Source organism: Desmodus rotundus, chromosome 3 (assembly GCF_022682495.2).
Source record: "Desmodus rotundus isolate HL8 chromosome 3, HLdesRot8A.1, whole genome shotgun sequence".
Lineage (NCBI taxonomy): Eukaryota > Metazoa > Chordata > Mammalia > Chiroptera > Phyllostomidae > Desmodus > Desmodus rotundus.
Window position 1 is genome coordinate 47084213 of NC_071389.1, and position 24881 is coordinate 47109093.

The 24881-nt window shown below is 38.9% G+C and overlaps 1 protein-coding gene across 2 annotated transcripts in view; it reads right to left on the minus strand.

Annotated features, from left to right (window-relative positions):
• The window catches only part of SLC35D1 (solute carrier family 35 member D1), a 43333-nt gene that overhangs the window by 11125 nt on the left and 7327 nt on the right, over positions 1-24881 (minus strand). For both annotated transcript variants that reach the window (XM_053920391.1, XM_053920390.1), the window contains 4 exons: positions 19858-19950; positions 5426-5493; positions 4121-4199; positions 858-940 (listed from right to left, as the gene is read on the minus strand). In XM_053920391.1, coding sequence (XP_053776366.1) covers positions 858-940; positions 4121-4199; positions 5426-5493; positions 19858-19950 — 323 coding nt within the window. The remainder of the gene's footprint in view (positions 1-857; positions 941-4120; positions 4200-5425; positions 5494-19857; positions 19951-24881) is intronic.

A 24881-nucleotide genomic window follows, 5' to 3' on the forward strand; every position in this document is an offset into this window, starting at 1 on the left:
AGGGATAAATGTAGAAGACTAGGCAGTAATTTAGGCAGGAGACATTGGTGGCTTAGATGGTAATGGAGCAATGCAGATGGTGAACAGTGATCCTTTTCTGAATATATTCTGAGGGTAGAGCCAACAGTATTTGCTAACACACTAGACTTTGAGTATAAGATTGAAGAGTAAAGGATGATGCCAAGGTTTTGAATTGAAAGGCTAGAAGGATGGCGTCTCCATCTTAGATGCAGAGGCTTTCGGTGGAACAGACTTCAGAGAAACTAAAAGGAGTTCAGTTTTGGACATGTCAGCTGGAGGTGTCAAGTGGGCTGTTACATATACAAGCCTGAGTTCAGGACAGAGGTCTGGCCCAAATACAAATTTGAGAATTTTTAAGAATATAAATAGATTTAAAACCATGAGATTCAAAATTCTTGAGCTGAAAGAGATATTCCATACAAGTCACTCTCATCACTGATGAAGATAAATAAAATCTAAAGAAATGCAGTGATACAGCCAAAGTCAGAGACATACAAAGCATTTTTAACAGAGCTGGTATTCTCTAGCCCTGCACTTTCTTGGGAACAGTGTACTGCCATCTAGCATACTAAGTGAAGGTCTATTCTTTGAAGAGTTAAGTAAAAGGACTTCAACTTCTAGAAAAGAGTCCCCAGTGATTATGCATAAACTATGGAACCATTTTCTCTCTCTTTCTCAAAAAGCACTATCTAAAGAGGTTACATTGTAGGCACTCCATAAATGTTTGTTTAATAAATGAACAAATTTGCCATTAAATAGCCCAACCTTACTGTGACATTATTTGAGTATCCATGGCCTACGTGTCAAAGTGGTTATATTTAAATATTTTTACTTACCTGATATTTAAGCCAATGAAGTTTGTCCATGTGAAAATATAATCTCCACCAAAGACCATTCCAATATAAGTTATTAATATATTCTAAAAAGAGGAAATATGCTGTTACATAGGTTTAACTGGTTTTTTAAATATTCATATAAACGCACCCATGTCATGACCCAAATACCTATTCTTAGAAGGCAAAACCGAAGAGAATAACGAAAACCCACCAATTCTGCAATGAGTGCAGTCGGAGAATGGACACTAACAAAGAAACGACACTAGTCTCTCCCCAGTCAATCTCTCCAAAACAAAATGCTTTCACCAATACTGAAAAATACTAACAGGATTATCAGACTTTCTCTGCCCTGTGGTATGGACTAACAGTATAAATCCAAACAGAGAAACACCGCCGGTACTAAGGGTAGAAAACACTAGGGCACACTTAGCAATCTTAGAAAAGAAAGCTTTTCCTCTCATTGAGATAACTGTTTGCATGGGTACAGTAAAGAAGGGAAGCCTGCTGACAAGCAAGCTCTTTCCCTCTTTTTTGAAAAGAATAAAGGGAACAGTGGGGAGTTTAGCAACATGAAGACAGTTTTTAGAGGAATCGTCCTTGGAATCTTCAAAAAAAAAACCCATGGGAATTCATCTCAAAGTAGCATACCTAAAATCACCACTCCTGACTCCCTTTACAACCCCCAGTTTGTAACATCTTCTGCTTATCTGGCTGGCTCTCCTCTTATTAAACTCAGACCACAAAGGTGAAATAGAATTTTCCAAGGTTATTATTCAGCTCTTCGCTAACCTCCTTTCTTTCACATTCGTAAGTCATTGCCTCCCTCTCTGCCTTTACAACTGCCAGAAACGGTGTCACAAACATTTTCAGCAGCTGGGCCCTCCTAAATTAGGCCTCTGAAGCAGAAAGTGAAGTGCTATAGTGCTTTTAAAATGCCAAAAACAAACTTCAAAATTATTTTTATAATGGAGTGCCCTTTGAACATTCAAACTTATGTCAGCCTCTCCTAAGTCTAAGAATAGAGAAAGCAAGTTGCCTTAGAGCAGATCTTTTTAATTATTTGAGGGGGGAAAACAATGAAACATGTTAACAAGTAGGCAACTTGGGAAAACATGTAACAGGACCTCTCTTAAAACAGAGATCCAGAGATCCTGGGAGAAGGTAGATTAACTTGCATAAATTGACCAAGGAACTTCAGAAAGGCAACCCAATCTTTATTGTGCGAAACCAATCAGAAGTTAGAAAAACTCTATGAGTACTCACTAGGGCAACCCAACAAAGATTTGCCATCAGGAAGACACCAACCCCCAACGTAGAACTAACTAGGAAGCACAGAAGGGTCTGGTAGCTCAAAACTAATTCTCAGATTTCAGTAATACCTGAAAATCACCTGGGAACCTTGTTAAAGATGGTAATTTCCAGGCTCTACGTTAGAGATTCTGATTCGATTACATCTGAGGTAAGCCTAGGAATTTCCATTTTTAACTAGTTATTCTAAGTATTTTTCCCACCATACTTAAAAGGAACAAGGAATGCTGACCCAAGGGTTTAGAGCAGGGGTGTCAAACTCATTTTCACCGGGGGCCACATCAGCCTTGTGGTTGCCTTCAAAGGACTGAATGTAATTTCAACTCCTTAACAGTTAAGGAGTAGTTACATTTATACAGTCCTACAATTTTTTCGGCCCTTTGAAGGCAACCACAGGGCTGATGTGGCCCCCGGTGAAGATGAGTTTGACACCCCTGGTTTACAGGGTTAGGATCCTCAAGTACAGAAGAGCTAGAAGGGTATGAACTGAGAGGCAAAGGAAAGAAGCTCCACTGGCACACATGGGACTCTGAAATCGCAAGGGCATCGTCAGTGCACTCCCATCTGTCAGGAGGGATAAGACCCTTCAACAGCTACACCCCATGGTGCTAAGGAGAGATGACAATTGTAAACTAATCAGACAATCTGATCTTCCCCCTCTAGTTTGGAAGTAAAACTAATCCCTTTGGACTACGCAGAGAAGGAAATACCAAAAGAAAAGTACTAAACTTCATGTTAATGAAAGTATGATTGTATTTGTACCCCATGCACTAAAAAATTCTAAGCAAACAGGTTTAGTTATCAACATTAAACATAGGTCTTCCTATACTTTATTCTTGGCTAAAAACATGGTACCAACAACACTGTTCTTTCTGCTCTTATTCTGAAGATGCAAGCCATCCAATTTGCTCTTAAAGCCCTTACTTTACAAAACTGAAAGAGAGCTGAGAGCTAATTTGGGGTGCTAAAATCATGTCAGCCACCTAGACCTTTGAACGTTGATTCACTGTCTCTAGATTTTATGGGAATTTGCACAACTGACTTTTACAGCTTAATTTACAGTTCTATTCACACCAAACACTCCAATTCCATGATTTGAAGTCACAGGCCTTCTGCAATTTTAACCCAAATCCAATTACTAAAATAAGGTCACGTGGACACCACTCCATTGGGGTTGCAAGGAGTAACACAGCAGAGCAGTGAAAACTACCTCTGCAACCATGTCCCTTGCTTTTTGACAAGGGACATTCTAAAGACAGGCCAAAAGGCAACTGATCTAGGTTCTACCTCTCTCTGTTTTACCTTTTTTAGAAAGCAAGCCTACCTTGCTAATGGGTCTTAAAGCATTAGAATTACAAAGTCAGATGAAAGAGACCTCAGGCTTCAAGTTGCTAACTTCAGCTCAGTATCCAAGCCCACTAGGCCCTTCTGGAAGAAGACAAATGAGACTCCCTCAAATAAAACGGATCAGGAAGAACTGACATCACTGGAAATGTCAGACACAGCTTTTAAAAGTGGGCCATTCAAGGTTTGGCTCACGCATTTGGGTACCTTGATTACCTTCTGGCAGGCATTGGTCCTCTACAGAACAGCCAGAACTCAGTGAGTCAGAGAACAGAACCGTTCTCAGTAGGGGTTAAAAAGACAGGCCTCTCCCTACTGGGCTTGTCATCTGCCCTGTCAGAAACAGGCCAAATTCTCCATCCTCTACTCTAAGATAACATACTCTCCTTTTCTCATACTCCTCAGAGCTAAATTGCCTGAAGGTAGAGATCCCTCCCTGAGTTCTTAAAGATTATTTCAGAGACCATCACCATAATTTGTCAAACAGTCAAAAAAAAATATGTGAGGAAATAAGGATTATGGAGCTTAAGGCCATAACCAGACTTATTTTAGAGGAATAATTTTTCAAATAATTCAGCTACCCAAAAAATAACAGTATTTTTTCAACTCACCTTAATGCAGCCAACTATTGTAGTCGTAAGAGCAGAATTATACTGAGTGCAAAGTACTGTGGCATACATCAAGATAAACCTGGAATGAAGAAGAAGTATCTTATAAGTAAGACCAACTTGCTTACTTTATAATAATCACCAGCCAAGAAAACCAATCAGTGCTGGCCAATCCAGCACACTCCAGTTGCTAACTGGGAGCTTTCCTACTTCACTGCTGCTTGTACTTCCCCTCTTCAGATTTTTAAAAATTTCATTAAAAAGAAACACATGTCCATTTACTGACCAGGTGTTTTTCCCAGCTACCTTAACCAAAACCTTGAAATCATCATTCATAATCAACAGTACTCTGTTTAGATCATATTCCTTCTAGTTCACTTGAACTAGATAGGAAGCTCAGAGCTCACAGACACTGGCTGAGATGTGCATCTCCTGTTAAGGCAATATGACCTATGGGCCAGGGTGAAGGCAAGAGAGATCCTTAAGGATGGAAGAAAACCAACTCAGAACTACTTTAAGAGGAGATATAGCATGCTCATTTCAGCAGCACATCGACTAAAGCTGGAATGGCACAGAGAAGAGGAGATATGGGTTCACTTAACAACTCAGTGGGAGCAGTCGGAACTCCCAGATTTACAATGAGAGTTCTGAGTACCAAGTACTCACTACTAAAGCACCATGTCAACTTTATTTTGAAGCTCACTATGTACCTAGCCTGTGCCAGACACAGTCACAAATGTCAACTGAACTTGACTGGTGGAGGAAAAAATGTGTCAGGGAAATATGGAGGTGAAGAGAAGAGGCACATTTGCAGATACCCTCCAGCCTTCTGCATATATCTTCTAAGACGGAGACAATCTGCTAGCGAGGAGTCAAACAGTCCCAAGTTCAAGGGCTGCCACTGCCATCTACTAATTGTGCAAACTTAGACAATCTACCTGACTTCTATGCCTGCTTTCTCATAGGTAAAGGAACAACAGTATCTCCCAAATGGTCAATGTAGAAATAAAATAAAATAATGCATCAAATATATGGTGAAAAATAATGTTGAAATGTAACAGTGCTTATAACATACTACATTACTGGGTAAATATTAGTTTTTCTCCATCCTTCTAAGCATGACTTTGGGATCATATTAGTTGCCCTGAGGGCACATTCCCAAGGGCTGTGAAACAACCTGAATCTGGAGGTTTAATTATCCTAAGCTGATACACTCAAGAGACAAAACAGGATACCGAGGAATGAGGCAAAAGAATCCTAGAACACATTTCTCTAGGAAAACTAAGTAACAAGGCAGCAAAGGCTTACCCCATCACACAAGAGAGGGTGAACTGCAGAAGAAAGAGCGTATCGGCCCAGCCTTCAAAATCCATTGCCTGCAATGTATGACAAAGCATTAGATTTTAGAGCAAAATTAGCAGTCCTTTTTGTTAATCAAAATCCTGTGTGGCTCTGATGAGTGTGGCTTAGTGGATGTCATCCCGCAACATGAAAGGTCACCAGTTTGAATCCCAGCCAAGGCACATGCCTGGGTTGCGGGTTTGGTCCCTGGTCAGGGTGAGTACAAGAGATAACCAATCGATGTTTCTCTCTCACATTGATATATCTCTCCCTCTCTTTCTCCCTCCCATCCCCTCTCTCTAAAAATAAAACTTAAATTAAAAAACAAAATCCTGTGTGCTTGCTACACACACACATTTCCCTGCACCCCTCCAAGGACAGAGAATGATGTTCAGGAATTTCATACATATGATGAAGTTGAACCAATAAGCAGTTTCAGAAGATTTTCTCCTTTCCACAATGTAATGTGAGGGAGATTTTGTTCTCTCTGTTAGTACAAAGAAACTGGTATTTGCTTGAAGGTACAAGCCACATTGGGCAAATCTCAGCAGTTCTCCCAGATGGCTAGTATTAAAGGCTTTCTCAAACATGAAAACATATTTTTTCCTTGTAACATGTGAAAGCTCAAGTACAGCCTTAGTTACACAAATGCAGCTGAAGTCTATCCTGGGAGAACTACTATTTTAAAATAATTGATTATAAAAGCAAGGTTTTGTTGTTTAAGCCAAAAGCAATGGAACGAAGAGACATGAGTAGGTGCATTGATCATCTCATCTCTCATCCAAGAGGGAGGGTTTCTCTCTCAAGGACATAACTTCTCAATATGAACTTGATAAGCAAATTTGAGAAACATTTCATCTTTCACTGCTCTGCCAACCTGTCCTGCTTCAACTCTTGCCACTTCGACATAAATCTCACTGTCTAGGGTTCCGCCAACACCGGGCTCCTTGTGGTTTATAAAACATAATGCACAGTTTCATTCACATGCCTTTGCCTGGAATGTGCTTCCCCTCAGCACTTACCTGGCTTCTGCTCACCCATCACACCTCCTTTGGGGGACTCTCCCTAATCAAGAACTCCTTCCTTTGTTTCTCAGCAGATGTACTCTGCAGGGCTCTTACCTCTCTGAACTGTGTCTTCTACACTAACTCTCCAGACCATGAGCTGTGTGGGGTCAGGACCCACATCCCATTGACCTAACATATTCCTAACACAGCAACTGACACACATTCAGTTTGTTTACGTTTTTTCTTTGTTGAGGCATAATACATCAAAAATAAAATTCACCGATTTTAAATTTATAATTCAGTGAGTCTTAATAAATGTATATAGTCATGTAAACTCCATTACAATCATGATAAAAAATTTTCAGTCCCAAACCATAAAACTCTTAGGAGAAAAACATAGGGAAAAAAGGTCCACAATACTGGTCTTGATAATAATCTTTTGAATATGACATCACAAACAACAAAAGCAAAAATAAATAAGAAGAAACACATCAAACTAAATAGCTTATATATTACTCATTTCATGATCTTGTGATTTAACTCTTTATGCCCCTCCCTCTGATTTTTCATAATGGTAAACAAAACTCAAAACTTTCAGAAATTCAATATGAAGTTTCATACTTTGACAAGTTATCATTATACAAATACTCAGGTTTTACAATTTTTAATTGACCTAATATCAAACTACGTGGTGGAAATATTTTGAGATGTGATTTAGGAACCAACTTTATAAAGATTGTTAGTATGTCATAAAATTGTAGTTTATTTAAAACCGAATATAGTTACCCATATTCAAAGTGCATTTTCACAAAATGGATGATTTTTCACAAAGGATGATTCACAAAGTGCATTTTCACAAAGGATGATTTCCTTTGGTCACTTATAAACAGTTGAACTTTTTTTTAAATTCTCACCCAAGGATATGTTTATTGATTTTTAGAGAGAGAGGAAAGGAAAGAGAGAGAGAGAAACACTAATTGGTTGCCTCCCATATGAACCCCAACAGGAGAGAGAACCTCAACCTACGTATGTGCCCTGACCGGGGATGGAACCTGCAACCTTTTGGTGCATGGGGACGATGCTTTGACCAAGTGAGCCACCTGGACAGGGCAACAGTTGAACATTTTAAAGTATTATATGTAGAGTCTTAAAATATCCGTTTTTATATTAAAAGTAGAAATTTGATGTTTTATTTGCAAAAAAATTTAGATTTTAAGATTTTTTTATTGAAAAGACTTTCAGATTTTGATACTCCCAAAATGGAGCATCATGCTTCCATTTTTGTTATTTTAAAGCACCAAATCAATCTTTTTCCTTTAAAATTTTAATCTTATAATTCTAAAATCTTGTGTTAATGAAATTTTGTCATGTTTCAAATAAAATAACTGAAGTTGAAAATAAAAAAGGAAATAATTGTCTGCTAGCCTGTAGCTGCCTTTTCATTTTCTTCATAGTATCTTTTGGAAAAAAATTAATTTTGATTATAGTCTAACAGCAATTTTGTCTTTTATAATTCTTGCTTTTTATGACTTTTATGTGAAACCTGGTCTAACCCAAAGTCACAAAGTTTTTTTCCTGTGTACTCTTCTAGTTTCATTATTTTAGCTCTATATTTATGTCTCTGGTCCTTTTTGTATTAACTGGCTAGGGCGCTGTAACGAAGCACCACAAGCTGAGTGACTGAAACAAGAGAAATGTATTGTCTTATAATTCTAGATGCTGGAAGTCCCAGATCAAGGTATCAGCAGGTTGCTTCCCTCTGAGTGCTGGGAGAGAATCTGTTCCATCCCTCTCCCCCAGCTTCCGCTGATTTGCTGGCAATCTTTGGTGTTCCTTGGCTTGCAGAGGCATCATTCTGATGCCTGCCTTCATGTTCACATGGCATTCTCCCTATGTGACTGTCTGTATCCACATTTGCCCTTTTTATAAGTATCACCAGAAACACTGGATTAGGGGTCCATTCTACTCCAGTATGATTTCATCTTAACTAATTGTATCTGCAATGACCCTATTTCCAAATAAGGTCACATTCTGAGGTACTGGAGGTAGGACCTCAGCATATGAATTGGGGGGAAAGGGGATCACAATGCAACTCAATATTTTTCAAATTAATTTTGTGTATTTAATTTTGTATATTTGTACATCTGTCCCATTGATCTATATCTACACATAAATCAATGTCACAGTGTTGATTACTTTATCTTTTTAAGAAGTCTTGAAATAAAGTAGAATAAATCCTCCAACATTTTTCTTTTTCAAAAATGATCTGACTAATCTAAATCCTTTGCAATTCTATACAAATTTTAAAATGATCGTATCAATTTCTACAAAAAATTCTGCTATGGGATCGGGGCTGTGTTGAATCTATAGATCAATCTGGGGAGAACTGACAAATTAACAATATCAAGTCTTTGAGCTGTGACAAAGCATCATTTTCTACAAGCAGATGAATTGAACTTTGGTTGTGAATATACCTATATACCTACTTGTACATGCTGGTAAATAGATTTTAAGTTTAATTTAAACCTATATGACTTAAAGTTTTCTTATAATGGTAAAATGTCATTTTACTGGCATACAACTCATTAGTTTTTGCACTGAGTTTAATTTTTTTTCCTTTGAAGAGAAAAGGAATAACCCTGCAAACCATCAAGTGAGCACTGGAAGTGTCTTTGGGAGGGCCACCAGTACCCTGCAGGAAAAGTAACTGTAGCTAAAAAGACAGCACACGAGATTCGGGAACCCTGTGTCTGTGGGCACTGCTTCATTATGCTACTTAGCTCTGTGAGGGAGGTTAAGGTGGGTGTATATTAAGGCTTCTACCAGTTCTAACGTGTTAGATCAGTGTGATAAGCACTGACCTCATTACACCCAAGATGAATCACATAAACGAAATTGGAAGCCTAATAACTTTCCTCAACTCTAAATTATCCTCCTTTTCTGGATAAGCTACTCTTCTACCCCAAAGTCAGTAAAAGAATAAGCTGGTGTGTTGGACCACGATGACTCTCTGCACTTTAGTTTCTGTATACTTCCAAGAAAGAATAAGGCCTACCTTGCAGAGCTGTTATCAAAATTAGAAACATTAGGGATAAAAACCCTGACATGAAGGCAGTCTAGTTGAATAAGTGATGTCAGTTATTATATATAAATGTTACTTTTAATTTTTTTATCAGTGACCTAGGAGTGGCAGGTGATCAGTTATCTAGCAAAGACCTCCAATAAACCCCTCCATACCTCTGAGCTCCTTCCCTCCTTTAGCTCTAAACATCTCCTCTAATCTAAATGTATAATTTGACATCTACTAAGTTCTAACCATGTGCCAGGTACCATGATAGGCCTTGAAGCACTATGCTAAAGATGATTTAGTCAGATTTGCTGATAATAAAGGAATAACTGTGGCAATAAAAACATACTGCCTTTTACAGTATTTGTGGAGAGCTTTATAGTTTACAAAGTACTTCTGCATACATCATGTCAACTGATTCTCATGGCAACCCTGTGGGGTAAAAAGGCCAAGCCTTATTATCCCCAGAAGAAAATGAGTGACTTCCTTTAGGTAATAGAGCTATTACATGGTGGACCTGAGTCTATATGCTCCAAGCCCAAGGTTCTCTACACTGGGCATTACATTTTATTCAGAAAAATACCCCAAATAAATACTGCACAGTCTTCCTTGGGAATATAAAAGATATATCTATAGAATATTAAAATAAATCTCATGGACATGATTCTGTTTATATAAAATTCAAAAATAGAAAAATAATTCTCATGGGATTTTTTCCTTCCCTAAATACTCAGCCCACCTCTGGAGAAGGCTACTCACTCTATGGCACAAGCAGCCTATCGCATTCCTCTACTTTGCAACAAAAATGGATCTTTGGCTGCCACAGAACAAGTAGTAACCATTTAAAAGTATAGCTGTAGGATAAATATGATGCTAACAGTACAATGGTGTCCACTCTCCTTATATAAAAATAATATTTAAAAATAAAGGGAGCTCTGCCTGGTGTGGCTCAGTGGTTGAGCGCCAGCCTCCGAACTGGAGGGTGGCTGGTTTGATTCCCAGTCAGGGCACATGCCTGGGTGGCAGGCCAGGTGCCCCGTAGGGGGTGCATGAGAGGCAACCATACAATGATGTTTCACTCTCTCTCTTTCTCCCTCCCTTCCTCTCTCTAAAAATAAATAAAATCTAAAAATAAAATTTTTTTTTAATTTAAAAAAAGGTAAAAACCACTGTGTATATTTAGTGCCTATTATGTCCTAGGCTCAGAAATCTTAAGTAACTGTCCCAAAATTATCCAGCTAATAAATGCCTGTACAGCTCCATACCTATCATCTTTCTGTCTGTACTACTGGGGAAAACCAAAAGCAAGGCAATGTGTTCTGACGTGTTTCCTCCTAGATGGTTCCAGTTATTGTTATTGGCTCACTGAGTCAAAAAGTGGGAATTCTAATTCTCTCTCTGCCATTATTTTCTGTGAGGCCATCATAAAATCATTGTAACTGCTCTAAGCCTCTATCTATATTACAAATATAGAAAACAGTCTGCTCCATCTGCCTCTTATGAGAATGAAATGCAGACACTTTGAATGTATACAAAATTTACCAACAGAAGAGATTATTATTGACTTAAACTTAGACCACTACTATCTTTCAGTGGTAGATTTGCAAGCTAATTTTTCTTCTCCCTAAGACAGATGTCACAGTGAACACATACACCGTTAATGAGGGAAAATTTTTTAAAACAGAACTTCTGCCTCTAGAGAAGACTAAAGAAAATGACCTGCTTGTTCATTCTGTGGGGTAAAACTGGACGGGCTCTTTGCCACATGGCCTGCAATCTTCAATACTGGCTGAGTCGTGGCTGTGATTACAGTCTGAATATACAAAGACGCCTTCCTAGATTACCTTCTGTTTTGAAACAAGTCTCTGGTTCTTGGTGCTGATGGGTGTAATATAAATACCACAGGTCAATATGCACCACAGGCATGAAAAGAATGTGGCATAACCATTGGACAAATGGGTTAAATGAACTTCCTAAAACTAGGTATTTGGTTTGAACGAGACTTCTATTTAAATAAAAATATTTGGAAAAAATTTAATGAAAAAGTGTTCTTTAGTTGCTTCAGTTAAGGAAATTGAGAAAAAGGGAGTATCTAAGTAATATTAGGCACTAACACTATATAATCAATAACACAATCAATAAAATCTAGTTCAGGGATACAATCAGATTTGTCTTATCCCCAATAAGTGATGTCAGTTATTATACATAAACTGATCGACTGATTCTGGGTGTCTGGACCACTGTCCTAGTAAACCGTCTAAGGCTATGCCGAGGCTTAGCAAAAGGTGCTATGACTACGTGGCGCTATGTGCAAGAAGCACAGGATGGCAGCACCGATTCACCGCCCCTGATCTAATGAAACAGTTTCAATGTGCACTTTAGTATAAAATGCAACCATTCTCACTCCCACGAAAATTAAATAAGCACAGAGTAGCCAATTTACTTGATACGTGAAATAAACTTCCAATAATGACTGAGACATCTTATTTGTTTTGATACCTCCTGACTTAGTATAAGCTCTAAAAATAAACCACTTAATCTTTGGACTTCATGGTAAAGAAAATGGTTGATGAATGATGCAATTCTATTTTGAAAATTCTTTCTCCAAAAAAACTATGTTGAAAGAAACTGAATCCTGGGGTGGGGTGGAGGGATGGGGAGAAAAGACGTACAACTGTAATTGAATGACAATAAAAATTAAAAAAAAAAAAAAGAAAGAAACTGAATCCTTACCCTAAAAAGTAAACTACTAAGAAACATGCTAAGACAGAAGATAACGTCAGTGGTGCAAATGATCTGCACAGTTCCCTCCCTACCTTGGGAAGGTAGTCCTAGGTCACCTACTCTGCTCTCTGCACTGCTGTAACTATTTGCCACAACTTCTCTACTCCTTGTCTGCTCCTAGCTCAGACAAGGAGTTGGAACTCAGGTATCTTCGCTACATCTGCTAAATAGGTTCTGCCACCTATGGAAAACCTATGTCTCATGGCAAAACCACACACTCCAGCTTATCAACAAGTCACTTTTATTTGAAAAAGGAATATCCTCAAAGTGAGAATAGCTAAAAACATTACTTTGTCAATAACACGATATACAGACAGCGAGCAAAATCTAATCATTCATAATCTGCAATAACTGATCCAACGACCTTCTTGTTTTATGTATGGAAATACCAAGATCCAGAAAGTAGAAGGGACCTGTCTCTATGTGGAAAGAATAGTTCAGGGTTTGAGAATCAGTCTTTATGGTCCAAGGAATGACCCAGAAAAGAACAACTCTGGAGAGGCTAAACCAACAGCCTAAAAATTCATCTTATTTAGTCAGCAATGCTTATTAAGAGACACCTTTAGCTAGACGATTTGTGCAGCAAGTTTTCCTGTAAAACTCATCTGAGCCATGTATTTGAACCAGAGATATAAAGAAGACATTATACAATGTACCACTGCCTACAGTACTGGCCTTGTAAGATCTACAGCAAGGGGTCTGTTCTTACATCCCTACATGAGAACACCTAGCAGGGTGTGCTGTCAGAAGGCCAGGCTCCAATTCTGGGACTCTGTGAATCACTGGCTTTGTGCTGCAGACATTCCCTTTTATTTTTTCTTTTTATAAATTATTTTATTGTTGTTCAATTACAGTGGTCCGCATTTACCCTCTACCACTCCGCCCCCACCCCAGTCATCCCCACATCCCTCCCCTGCTCCCACCCCCCTTGGTTTTGTCCATGTGTCCTTTATAGTTGTTCCTGAAAACCCTTCCCTCCTTCCCCCCATTATCCCCTTATGAAGCAGCAACTAACAAGTTTAAACACAGTCTGTCCTAATTGACACTCTGGAAGTCTTCAGTCAAATGATGGTTGTTCTGCCTTTATGTAGTTAACTAGATATCTTTTATTAACAGAAAACTGGCTTCTTCATGATACAGGTTTTTTGTTTTTTGTTTTTTAAGGAGAATCTTTTAAAGTTAGAAAACATATGTTTTAAAAAACTAAATGCTGAAACATTGGTTCCTTGGTTTCCAGTAAACCCAGGACTTTGAGAATCTTGAATAAACTGTTTTTAAAAATTACACACACACATGCACTAGTTTGGTTTCTCAGAGTGCTCTGCCAATGACTTGTACAATACGATGTGCTTACTGGGATGCGTTGTTCAATTGGATCTTCCCTTTCAATTTTTATGGTAATTTAGTTTTTTCTTCCTTGGCCTTCTTGCTTAAAGGCTGTGTTGGTTCCATTACTGCTTTGTATAGCTCCTGCTTCCCTGGGAGCTGACCTTTCAGGGCCCTCTGATTGGATTCCTGTCCTAACAGAGGAAGTTTTCCCTCCTCTGCCTACTAAGGTTAACACTGGGGTTTAGGGAAAAACAATTTGGATCTGATTTTGCTTCATTCTGCATCTTAGGTTGAGAGTATGCAAATCTGAATAATGAGAATAAGTTAATTTGTCTCACCTCCCCCCCCTTTTAAAATTTAGCATTCATCACTGTATAGCCATTATTTATAAAAAGTAATTAAAAATTTTTTTCTTATTGTTACTTTTATAAAATATAATTTAAAATGCGTTTACATGGTTATACAACCAAAAAATATAAAAAGATGAGTCTCCCATTCCTTCCAGTTCCCATGTAGGGGTTCAGAATAAGTCACCCAAAGATGTGCCTCTGTGGTATGGAGTTTATTTTATATTAAAGGCAACAGACACCCTGCAGGCTGAAGAGAAACTTCCACCCCTCCTCTCTTTACTGCCTGGAAAAATTTACATTAAGGGCTTTGCCCTATAATAAGAGATTATCAGAGATAACCTTTTGAGCTATCTATATGGTAGGGCAAACTACTAATTAGTAAACCTGTGTTCTTCTTATCAACCTGCATGACTCTCCTCTGAAGCCCCAAAGTGCCGCTCCTTATCCTTGAATCAATGTCAAATATACCTCATTTTCACTCTCCGTCCCTGCACCTCACATGTATATGTGGTTCCCATACGTACACATGCGATTAAATTCGGTTATTTTTCTCTTGCTAATCTGTCTCACCATAGATTTAATTATTAGACCAGCTGAAAGAAACTTGCAGGGTAGAGGAACCTTTCATACTCCTCCCACACCCACCTTGTATTTCTTTCTCTCTCTCTCTCTCTCTCTCTCTCTCTCTCTCTCATACACACACCCCCTGGTGGTTACTTTATTAGTTTCACGTATATTCTTCCAGTTTCTTTACTTAAATAGTGAATAAAATGTATGTGCATATATATCCTTACTGTTTTCTTATTTTATTCAAAAGGTAGCATATGATACACACTGTTTTACACTATGCTGTTTCATTTAACAATTTATCTTGCAGATCTTTTCATTCAACACATAAAAAGCTTCCATGCAAATAGATCTGGGCCAGAAAAGCCTGGTACCCAACAGATGAGACTGGTTCATCAGCTCTGGTTATATCAGGAGTCAGGAAGCAGCTGGGCCCGGGCCAGCTGTCGGAATGGTAGCCTTGTCTTCACACTGACATTCCTTCCACTTCTCAGAAACTCTGTCTCAGCCCTGGAAAGGGCCCTACCTAGAGACCCAACCAATTCAGTTGATCCAACCTACTCAGTTTACATGTGACAAACAAGGCTGTAGAGTAAAAGGGTCTTGTCCAAAGACAGACCGTGGTCAGAAAGAGAATTAAAGATTCCTGGCCTTCTGCCTTCTGGCCCCAAAGTCTCTCCCCTATACCACTTCTTTCAGGGATTTGTCACTACCTGCAGAGTAAATGTAAAATTCCTGTATTTAGCACCAGCCCCAACTTAGAAGGAAGCAGAGTATGGTATGGTGGGAGGAGTGAGAGCAACAGTCACAGAGTCAGGAAATCTGAGTTCTAGTCCTGAGCCCTCTTTGGACCCCGGTTTCCTCACCTGTGAAATAAGAGGCCTTAACAAGATGCTAATGTCTCATTTAAAGTTCCGGAAGTCTTTGATTTCCTCCTAATCATACTGAAGGGTCTGGTTCTTGCAGTTGTCCTTGTACTCATGCTATTAGTTACACCTGGAATGTACCTTTTGTTTCTCTTCCTCCACATCTTTCAAGGCCCATCTTGACTTTTCCTGATATTTACTTATTCAGAAAATGTTCCTTGTGAACAAGCTAAGCACTCCCATTTCAGCACTTAGAACGTGCTCTTCCTTGACCTAGATTACTCCTTCTAAAGCGCCACAAAAAGTGGCCTCAGTCCTATTGAGTGCTCAAATGAAACTCACAAAGATGCTTTCCCTAACCACATTATCCAAAATAGGACTTTTCCAATCACTCTCCCCATATTAGTTCTCTATGTAGCTCTCATTATACAGTTATGTTTAGCCTATCTCACCACATCGGAATGCAAGCTCCTTTAAAGCAGCAATGTGTCTTTTATAAACTTAGAACCACACCTCACATATAATAAGCATTCAATAAATACTTGGTGAATGAAAGAAGTATGATTATTTGTAAATAATTAAGTAACAACAAGACCACGCTGCAGAGACCCTATGTTTAACACTACCCTGAGGTGTTTCTCAGACTCAATAGCTTCTTCTGTAAGAAAGCCCAGTATGAATGCCCCAAACAGTAGAAAAATGTAACTCAGGGAGGGAGCAGAGATGTAGTCAGGCAAGCAGCAAGGGGTCTATTTGGAGTCAGACAGGCTCTAGTTCTAAGCTCTGCTACTGTGCAACCTTAAGCATGTCCTTAACTTCTATAAATCAGATAACAACCTGCCTCACAGGTATACAATGAGGATCAGGGAAAATAATTTATGTGAGCATATCTTGTCAAGTACAAGTCATCATACCCTTTGGTTAAAGTATTACTAAAGGCCAGAAATATGCCGAAATTGTTAATATGGGGAAAGCTTTATTTAAAGATAAACTGTCACATGAAAAATAACTCATTCTTTAAAAAATGCCTGCACAGGCTGGTGTGGCTCAGTGGACTGAGTGCCGGCCTGTGAACCAAAGGGTTGCCGGTTTGATTCCCAGTCAGGGCACATGCCTGGGTTGTGGGCCAGGTCCCCAGTGGGGAGTGTGAGAGAGGCAACCACACACTGATATTTCTCTCCCTCTCTTTCTCCCTCCCTTCCCCTCTAAAAATAAATAAATAAAAGTCTTTTTAAAAAAATGCACGCACATACATGAATGTCTGTCTGCTTACAGGTATATATACTTTGGAGAAAAAGCACAGGTCTAAAAAGACACACTAAAAATGAACCTGACTTACAAGAAAATTTACCTGAAATCCTGCCACATACCACCCCCCCTCTTTAATGTGAACTTCTTGCCAGACTTCAAACAGCCCACTGACTACCACATGACTGAATTTTCCAGTGGAAGAAATAAACTGCAGCCTCTTGTAGGTTGCCTCTATGAGCCTCTGGAACACATCGGGCTGTCTATGGCTTCCACCCATTGTTTCTGAGCTGATTAATAAAAGTAAACTACTCAACCACCTAAATTATAGCTCAACAACCCCTAGAACAGGTTAGTATTACTTGTTACATTGGGTAGATCAAAAAACCAAGCCTTACATCCTTTAAAAAGCCAATCTTGCTTAATGTTCAACCCACATAGTTTCTCCCTAACTTGAATGCCTATAGTAGTCACTGATGGACATGCACTTTGGTGCTAGATCTTACACCATCTCTGCAGCATAACAAATGACTTCCTTACGTGGCAAGAACTATATTATATTTCTCATATATTCCCAAGAGAACTTAGCATCGGGCTTCCTTAGCACAAGGGAGATACTCAGAAACACCAATCTGAATTGAGCTTACTTCTCGGGAATTTAGGAACAGAGTCAAACTTAGAATTCTCACTTCTTTTTTTTTTTTAATTAATTAATTTATTTTTATTCAGTTACAATTGTCTGCATTTTCTCCCCTTCCCTCCACCCCACCCCAGAATTCTCACTTCTAAGTTTCAAATTTAATTCATAACCTACCAAAACAACACTGATTATTCACACCACTTACATTTTAATTTTGTGCATAGGCAAAGCTCCCTGAGACATTCCATCCCCAACAAGGAGACTTGACCCGGTTCCATTTTATGCCCCACAATGTGCCCCAAACATTTCTCCCTCAAAACCTGTAATAGTTTATTGCTCTGATGACAGGTCTGCTCCAAAAGGTGACTGTATGGTCCTCAAAGGTAAGAATATCACCTAACTCCTCTCTTTTTTCTTATCACCTGAGCCTAACACTGTGAGACACACAATAGCACTTAACTACCTGAGAATGTTAGAAGGGGAGTAGGTTAAGGAAAAAACATAAGAAAAAGATCACGGGATCGTAAGACTGCCAGCCAGTGTGTCCATCTACAGCAAATAATGTGTTACTGAGAACCACATTATTTTAATAATAACAGTGAGAATGAACAAACATGTGAGAGTCAAAATACTTATAGGGTTTGATTACAGAGCAATGAGTTCAGCTTCCGTAATTAGTCTATCATCCCAACTTGAAAGTTTAGATGAACCATTATTCTTCCAAAATAAATCTTTCTTGACCTTTACCTGGCACTTCATTGGGGGGAAAAATTGCTCACATTTCAATCCTCTGCTTAAAAGAAGAAAAGGAGGAAAATCTAAAATCTCATCCAAATACAGGTGACAAAGTAATTTTTCCACAATGAGTTAACATTCTTAATTATATTGAAGCATTTCAAATTAAATGTGTGTTACTAAACTATGAAGTATACATGAATTATGCACATAGCTTGCAAAATGATAATCACTCTGGAATGAAGAAATTTCTCCTTTGGTTCAATTTTTTTCAAGTAGCTACTAGTCAGAGTTTCAAGTTTCTTATTTGCCAACGAAATTTCCTTATTTGCCAAGTCTGTACAATAACCTAACCACATTAATCCTTCCAACTTTCTCATGTACAGATTGGCCTTAAGATTTGGAATCATGTGTGTTGCCAAGAAGGGCCTGGTTATAAAATATCACATTCTTGCCCCAAAGCTAAGAAGTAAGGGTTGCTTCCTGCTAGAGGAAGGCAGAATACTGTGGAAAAACCATGGTCTTTGGAACCAAGCTTGGATTTAAGTCCTGCCTCTACTACCCACAGACAATGTGACATTGGGTTAGTGAGTCTCTCTGAACCTCTATTTCCACATTGGCAAAATACAGATAATTCAAACTTTCTAAAGCTGTTATGAAAACTACATTATATCACATAAATAAAGTGACTACTAGCACGTAATAGGGACTCAATAAATGTTAGTTTCTCATTCCACTGTTTTTGCAGCCTCAAAATACTTATGTATTTTATTAGAATAATAGCTGCGTTTTCTACTTTGGTGTCATTTGTAGGCCTTCTAGCAGCCAGGTCACAGAGTTCATTTAAAACATTTACACATGTTGAAGATGATCTAAGCCAGTTTTTTAAAAGAAAGTTGTTAATGGAAAAAACAGCTTGAAAAGCAGTTTTCTCTTACCTTTGATTCAAGAGGAATTTTTTTTAACAGTCTAACTACTTTCAAAAACCTTTTCTTTATTTCGGCTCCCACTGATTTGTGTGAATTGTTGCTATTATTAGAGTAAATAACCAACACATTTATTCTGACAAATTACTAGCCAGAGGAATCAGTAGAAGGAAACTTGGGTCAGAAATCCTTGGCAGAATTCTAGATTTCCAATTACGCAGTTTGCAAAATTTTGTGAATTCTAACAAAATGGTATCAATTTTTTGCCTATGAATATGGGGTTGTTTTAGAAAAAAAAAATTCTTGCCTGGATTTATTTTATTACTTTATTCTGGATTTATTTAGCTGAACATTTGCAGAAAGTGAGTAAACCATTATATTATTTGTTATTTATATGGTTAAGTCACCACACAGCACTAAATATCTCCTGAGAAAAAAACAGCTTAGGATTTAAGCCAGGATGACAAATTTTATAAAAAAACAGAGAGCTTCTAGAGATGCCTAGAATTTTGCTTAAGTTTGAAGAATTCTACTATTTCAAGATATTTTGTTTTTCAAGGAGAGTTTGCTACTATTTTGTAGTTTAGTAGAAATGTAAACGTTCCCTTCCTCTATCCTGCTGGACCATACGAAAAGGACACTAGTTGGCATGCACTATTTTTATGCTGACAGCCAGAGCTATTTTGAGCCACTTTAGTACTATCCAATAACTATGCCAAGAAAAAACGTTAGCATGACATTAGCAAGCTAAAAAGTAAATTATCAGTTGTTTGTCACTTAATAAGCACATTATTCAATAACTCCACAGTTTATCTTTTGGTTATAAATAACAACACAATTAAGTAACATAAGCCATTAAACCACAGTTAGAAAGTCCTACCTTTTGTGCATCTCCTGTAAAATACGCAATGGCCAGGGTGGGCAGAATCATGAATAGTGCATTGTAATAGAGAAGACCATATTTTCCCAGCTCCTAGGAGAGTAAATAATTAGGTGTTTCATTTGGTCCTAGCTGGAGCACCACCCCTCGTTACACACATGTGCACGCACACACCTCCCCCACAAAATATGCACCAAATTAGGCAAGTCAGAAGTTTTCAAACATAAAGAAATAGCCTGGGCTTTCAAAAGAAAAACACAGACATAAGCTTTTAAATTTATTTAAAATAAATTTTTTGAGTGTTTAAGATCAGAGAAAATGACATCAACTGTTGCTTCAAAAAAGTAATTAGGAAAGAGGTTGTGTTGAACATATATCACATCTCTATAGAAATACCTCCCACAGCCCTTCCCTTTCCAGAACTGAACCAAAAGTCATCAGGTTAGTGTGGGCTTTTCAGAATCATAACAGAGTACCATTTAAGAAAGATAGAAGGACAGACACACAGACTCACACCTACACCAACACAGACAGGCATAGCTTTCCAGTGAATTATTTCTGAAAATGTGAATGTGAAGTACATTAAAAATTAAGATTATTATAACTACAATTCCTAAAACATAGTATGACTAGTTGTAACCTCAGCTACCGGGGAGCAGTGAAGGACCACACACATCTTCAAACGCAGGTAGCCTGTGAGAACTCTGGGTCTAGCTCTGACTCACACACTTCTGGGACATTCATCAGGAAGCAGAGTCACCTGAAAAAGTAGGCCCAAGTTTGGGGTGGGAGGAGTGGACAGGCCAGGGGGGTAAAAGAGTAGTGAGGATAGGGATATGGTATTTGCCTAACTTCTGTGACTGAAAGATCACTAAATTATGTAAAAAATCAAACCACCTTCTCAAAAGAAGCTTTGAAAAACTGGCAACAAATATGCAACAAGGGAAAACTAGTTGACTAGGCTATTATACAACCATGCAATTAAATATTATGCAGCCACTAAAAATGTTTAATAATACTGGAAGGTGTTCATGAAACAGTACTAGATGAAAACTACAGGCTAGGAAACATTACATATCATTGCTCTTTTAAACTTTTACACGCACACACACACACACACACACACACTAAAGGATATCCACCAAAACAGTGCTTCTCCCTTGATGGTAGAATTAAGGAAGATTTATACTTTCTTCCTATTGCTTATCTATGTTTTTTACTACTTCTATCATAAATGTGCATTGTTTGTGATTTCTTTAGTTAAAAGTGTTTTAAATTCAATAGCTGCATTCATGTCTGAAATGCAGCACCAAGTTTTCATGCCACATGACTCATGTTCAAAGGGCCATGAGTATAAGCAGTTCTGAAATTATAGGTAATAAAAATCCTGATTTATTAAAAGCTTCTCAGTGTGACGTTACTGCCTCTTGGATCAACCAAAGAACTGATTGCTTGTGGCCACCACAACCCTCAGTGAATAGGCACACCTCATTTCTAAGGCAACAAGAAAAAAGCAACAGGTACACAGGCAACCAGAGACATGAGTGTTGTCTATCTCTTAAAGAGGATGACTACACACTACACAAAATACACATGCACACACCATCCAGACAACTGACAAATGCCAAAAACTTAAATGCCAAACTGTTCTGATTTTCTTTTCACATTTAAACTGCTTTGAGTATTTTCATCCTGACTTCTTAAATAGAGTGCATAGACTAAAATTTAACTTAGGGCATCACCATAAACATGCATTACTGTTTGTGTTCTTATGGTGTTGGCCTAATGCTGTGTAATAGCCCCTGAATCATTTCTGAGTACTTCCGTCTGATTTTTATAGTTTTCCTGTTTGTTTCTCTTGCTGTTAGCTGACCTTTTATACTGCTGGTAAGCCTCTCTCTGCCTCTAAATAGAAGTCCATCCTCTAGTTTGTTGCTCCTAATCCATGAAAAGCAGATCAATATGCTTAAAAGGTCTTACTTGTGACAAGTAAGTCATGTTATTTCTGAATATGAAACTAAAGAGCCCTCTTGGGAATAAAATACTACTCAGAAACCCTCTTTGCTATTTTCTGTGTTCTAGAATATACTCTAGACTGTGCTGTTGAATAAGGCAGCCACTAGTCATATGTGCAGCAATTTCAATTTCATTATAATTACATTAAACTACTAATCCAGTTCTTTAGTTGTACTAGTCACTTATCCATTGCTCAACAGCCACATGTGGCTAGTGGCTACCATTAATAGACAGCACAAATACAGAATATTTCCATCATCACAGAAAAACTCTATTAGACAGTACTGTTGACACAGCTAAGGCTGCTGGACAAATGAAATATTACTCATACCTATTTTCCAAGAGAACAAATGGACTGAAAGGAAAAAAATGGAATAAAACTAAATCTCTTTCTTAAGCTATTTCAAAAAGATAAAATTTTTTAATAGTAGCTTCCATTAAAATGCAATCATCACATGGACTTCTCAAGGTAGGTACATGGAGAACAAGACACAAAAGGTATGTTTGAAGAAAATTTGTTGGAAACAGATCTACACTGTCCCTAGTTCCTCAAGGATATTAAAAATAAACATTCTAGCCCTGGTTGGTGTGGCTCAGCAGCTCAGGTCGCCAGTTCAATTCCCAGTGAGGACAAATGCCTGAGTTGCAGGTCAGGTCCCCAGTTCAGGGCAGCGAGAGAGGCAACCTTTTGACGTCTCTTACACATTGATGCTTCTCTCCCTCTCTTCCCCTCTCAGAACAAATAAATAAAATCTTTAAAAAAATAAATAAACATTCTCTGAAAACGAGAACTATTGGGATGGCCATGCATTTTTCCAGTTCTTTCTGGAGAAGGCAAAGCCCCTTGCCAAGACAGTACAAACTCAATATTAACACTACTAAGGAGTACATAAACAGTGGAATTTATCAAAAGAAGTGAGGAGAACCAAGATGGCGGCGTAGGTGGACACACTGCGCCTCCTCGCACAACCAGAACTGACAGAGAATCGAACAGCGGGGGGCACCGACACCAAGGAAATAGAAAATGGACATTCATCCAGACTGGTAGGAGGGGCGGAGACGGGCACTGGGGTGGAGAGGACTCGCGTGGCTGTGGCAGGACTGAGTCTGGCGGAGTGTGGGACAAATGGCGCAGGCAGTCCGAGCACTAGCAGACCCTGCGGCCCCACATTTGCACAGATAAACCCAGAGGGCCGGTCTCAGAGTGGCGGAGAACATAAACCCAGCGGGTAGCACCCTCTATCTGTGGGCACCACATTCGCCCACAGATAAACAGGACGAACGGCGGGGAGCGAAGCAGACCTCCCAACCCAGGGCTCCAGCTCGGTGAAATAAAGCCTCAAACCTCTGATTGAAAGCGCCCCTGGGGGTTGGGGCGGCAGCAGGAGAGACTCCCAGCCTCACAGGAGAGGTTGTTGGAGAGACCCACAGGGGCCTAGAGTGTGCACAGGCAAACCCACTCGAGAACCAGCACCAGAGGGGCCCAGTTTGATTGTGGGTATCAGAGTGAAAGATTGAAATCCGGAGGAGAGTGAGGCGGGCGCCATTGCTCCCACTCGGCCCCTCCCCCACGTACAGCGTCACAGCGCAGCGACCAGACCAGCGTTACCCCGCCCCAGTGAACACCTAAGGCTCCGCCCCTTAAAGTAACAGACGCGTCAAGACAAAAAAAAAAAAAATGGCCCAAATGACAGAACACTTCAAAGCTCCAGAAAAAATACAACTAAGCGACGAAGAGATAGCCAACCTATCGGATGCACAGTTCAAAGCACTGGTTATCAATATGCTCACAGACTTGGTTGAATCTATTCGAAAAACAGATGAAAAAATGAAGCCTATGCTAAGAGAAACAAAGGAAAATGTACAGGGAACCAATAGTGATGAGAAGGAAACTGGGACTCAAATCAATGGTGTGGACCAGAAGGAAGAAACAAACATCCAACCAGAAAAGAATGAAGAAACAGGAACTTGGAAAAATGAGGAGAGGCGTAGGAACCTCCAGGACACCTTGAAACGTTCCAACATCCGAATTATAGGGGTGCCAGAAGGAGAAGAGGAAGAACAAAAAATTGAAAACTTATTTGAACAAATAATGAAGGAGAACTTCCCTAATCTGGCAAAGGAAATAGACTTCTGGGAAGTCCAGGAAGCTCAGAGAGTCCCAAAGAAGCTGGACCCAAGTAGGAACACAACAAGGCACATCATAATTACATTACCCAAGATTAACCGCAAGGACCTACATCCAAGATTACTGTATCCAGCAAAGCTATCATTTAGAATGGAAGGGAAGATAAAGTGCTTCTCAGATAAGGTCAAGTTAAAGAAGCTCATCATCACCAAACCCTTATTATATGAAATGTTAAAGGGAGTTACCTTAAGAAAAAGAAGATCAAAAATAGGAACAGTAAAAATGACAGCAAACTCACAGTTATTAATGACCACACATAAAACAAAAATGAGAGCAAACTAGGCAAACAACTAGAACATGAGGGTTGTCAATAAGGGAGTGGGAGGGGGAGGGGGGGAAGGTATAGAGAATAAGTAGCATAGATGATAGGTGGAAAATAGACAGGGGGAGGGTAAGAATAGTGTAGGAAATGTAGAAGCCAAAGAACTTATAAGTATGACCCATGGACATGAACTATGGGGGGGGGGGGGGAATGTGGGAGGGAGGGGGGGTGGGCAGGATGGAGTGGAGTGGGGGGGAATGGGACAACTGTAATAGCATAATCAATAAATATATTAAAAAAAAAAAAAAAAACAGTGGAATTTATGATCTGAACTCCAAAAATGGATGTGACATAGTTACAGAAACACTGCACATATAATAGAGCTGACTAAAAACTAAGCAGATAAGGTAATCTGACTGAAGAGAAAACATTGGTAGGAAAATAAGATAAAGCCATGGTCTGTTACAATGAGATAAAATACACCAGCTATTCAGGAAAAACCACGGTAACATCTATGATAAATATCTCATGTGGGGCCTCATGTAGGATACATTATGA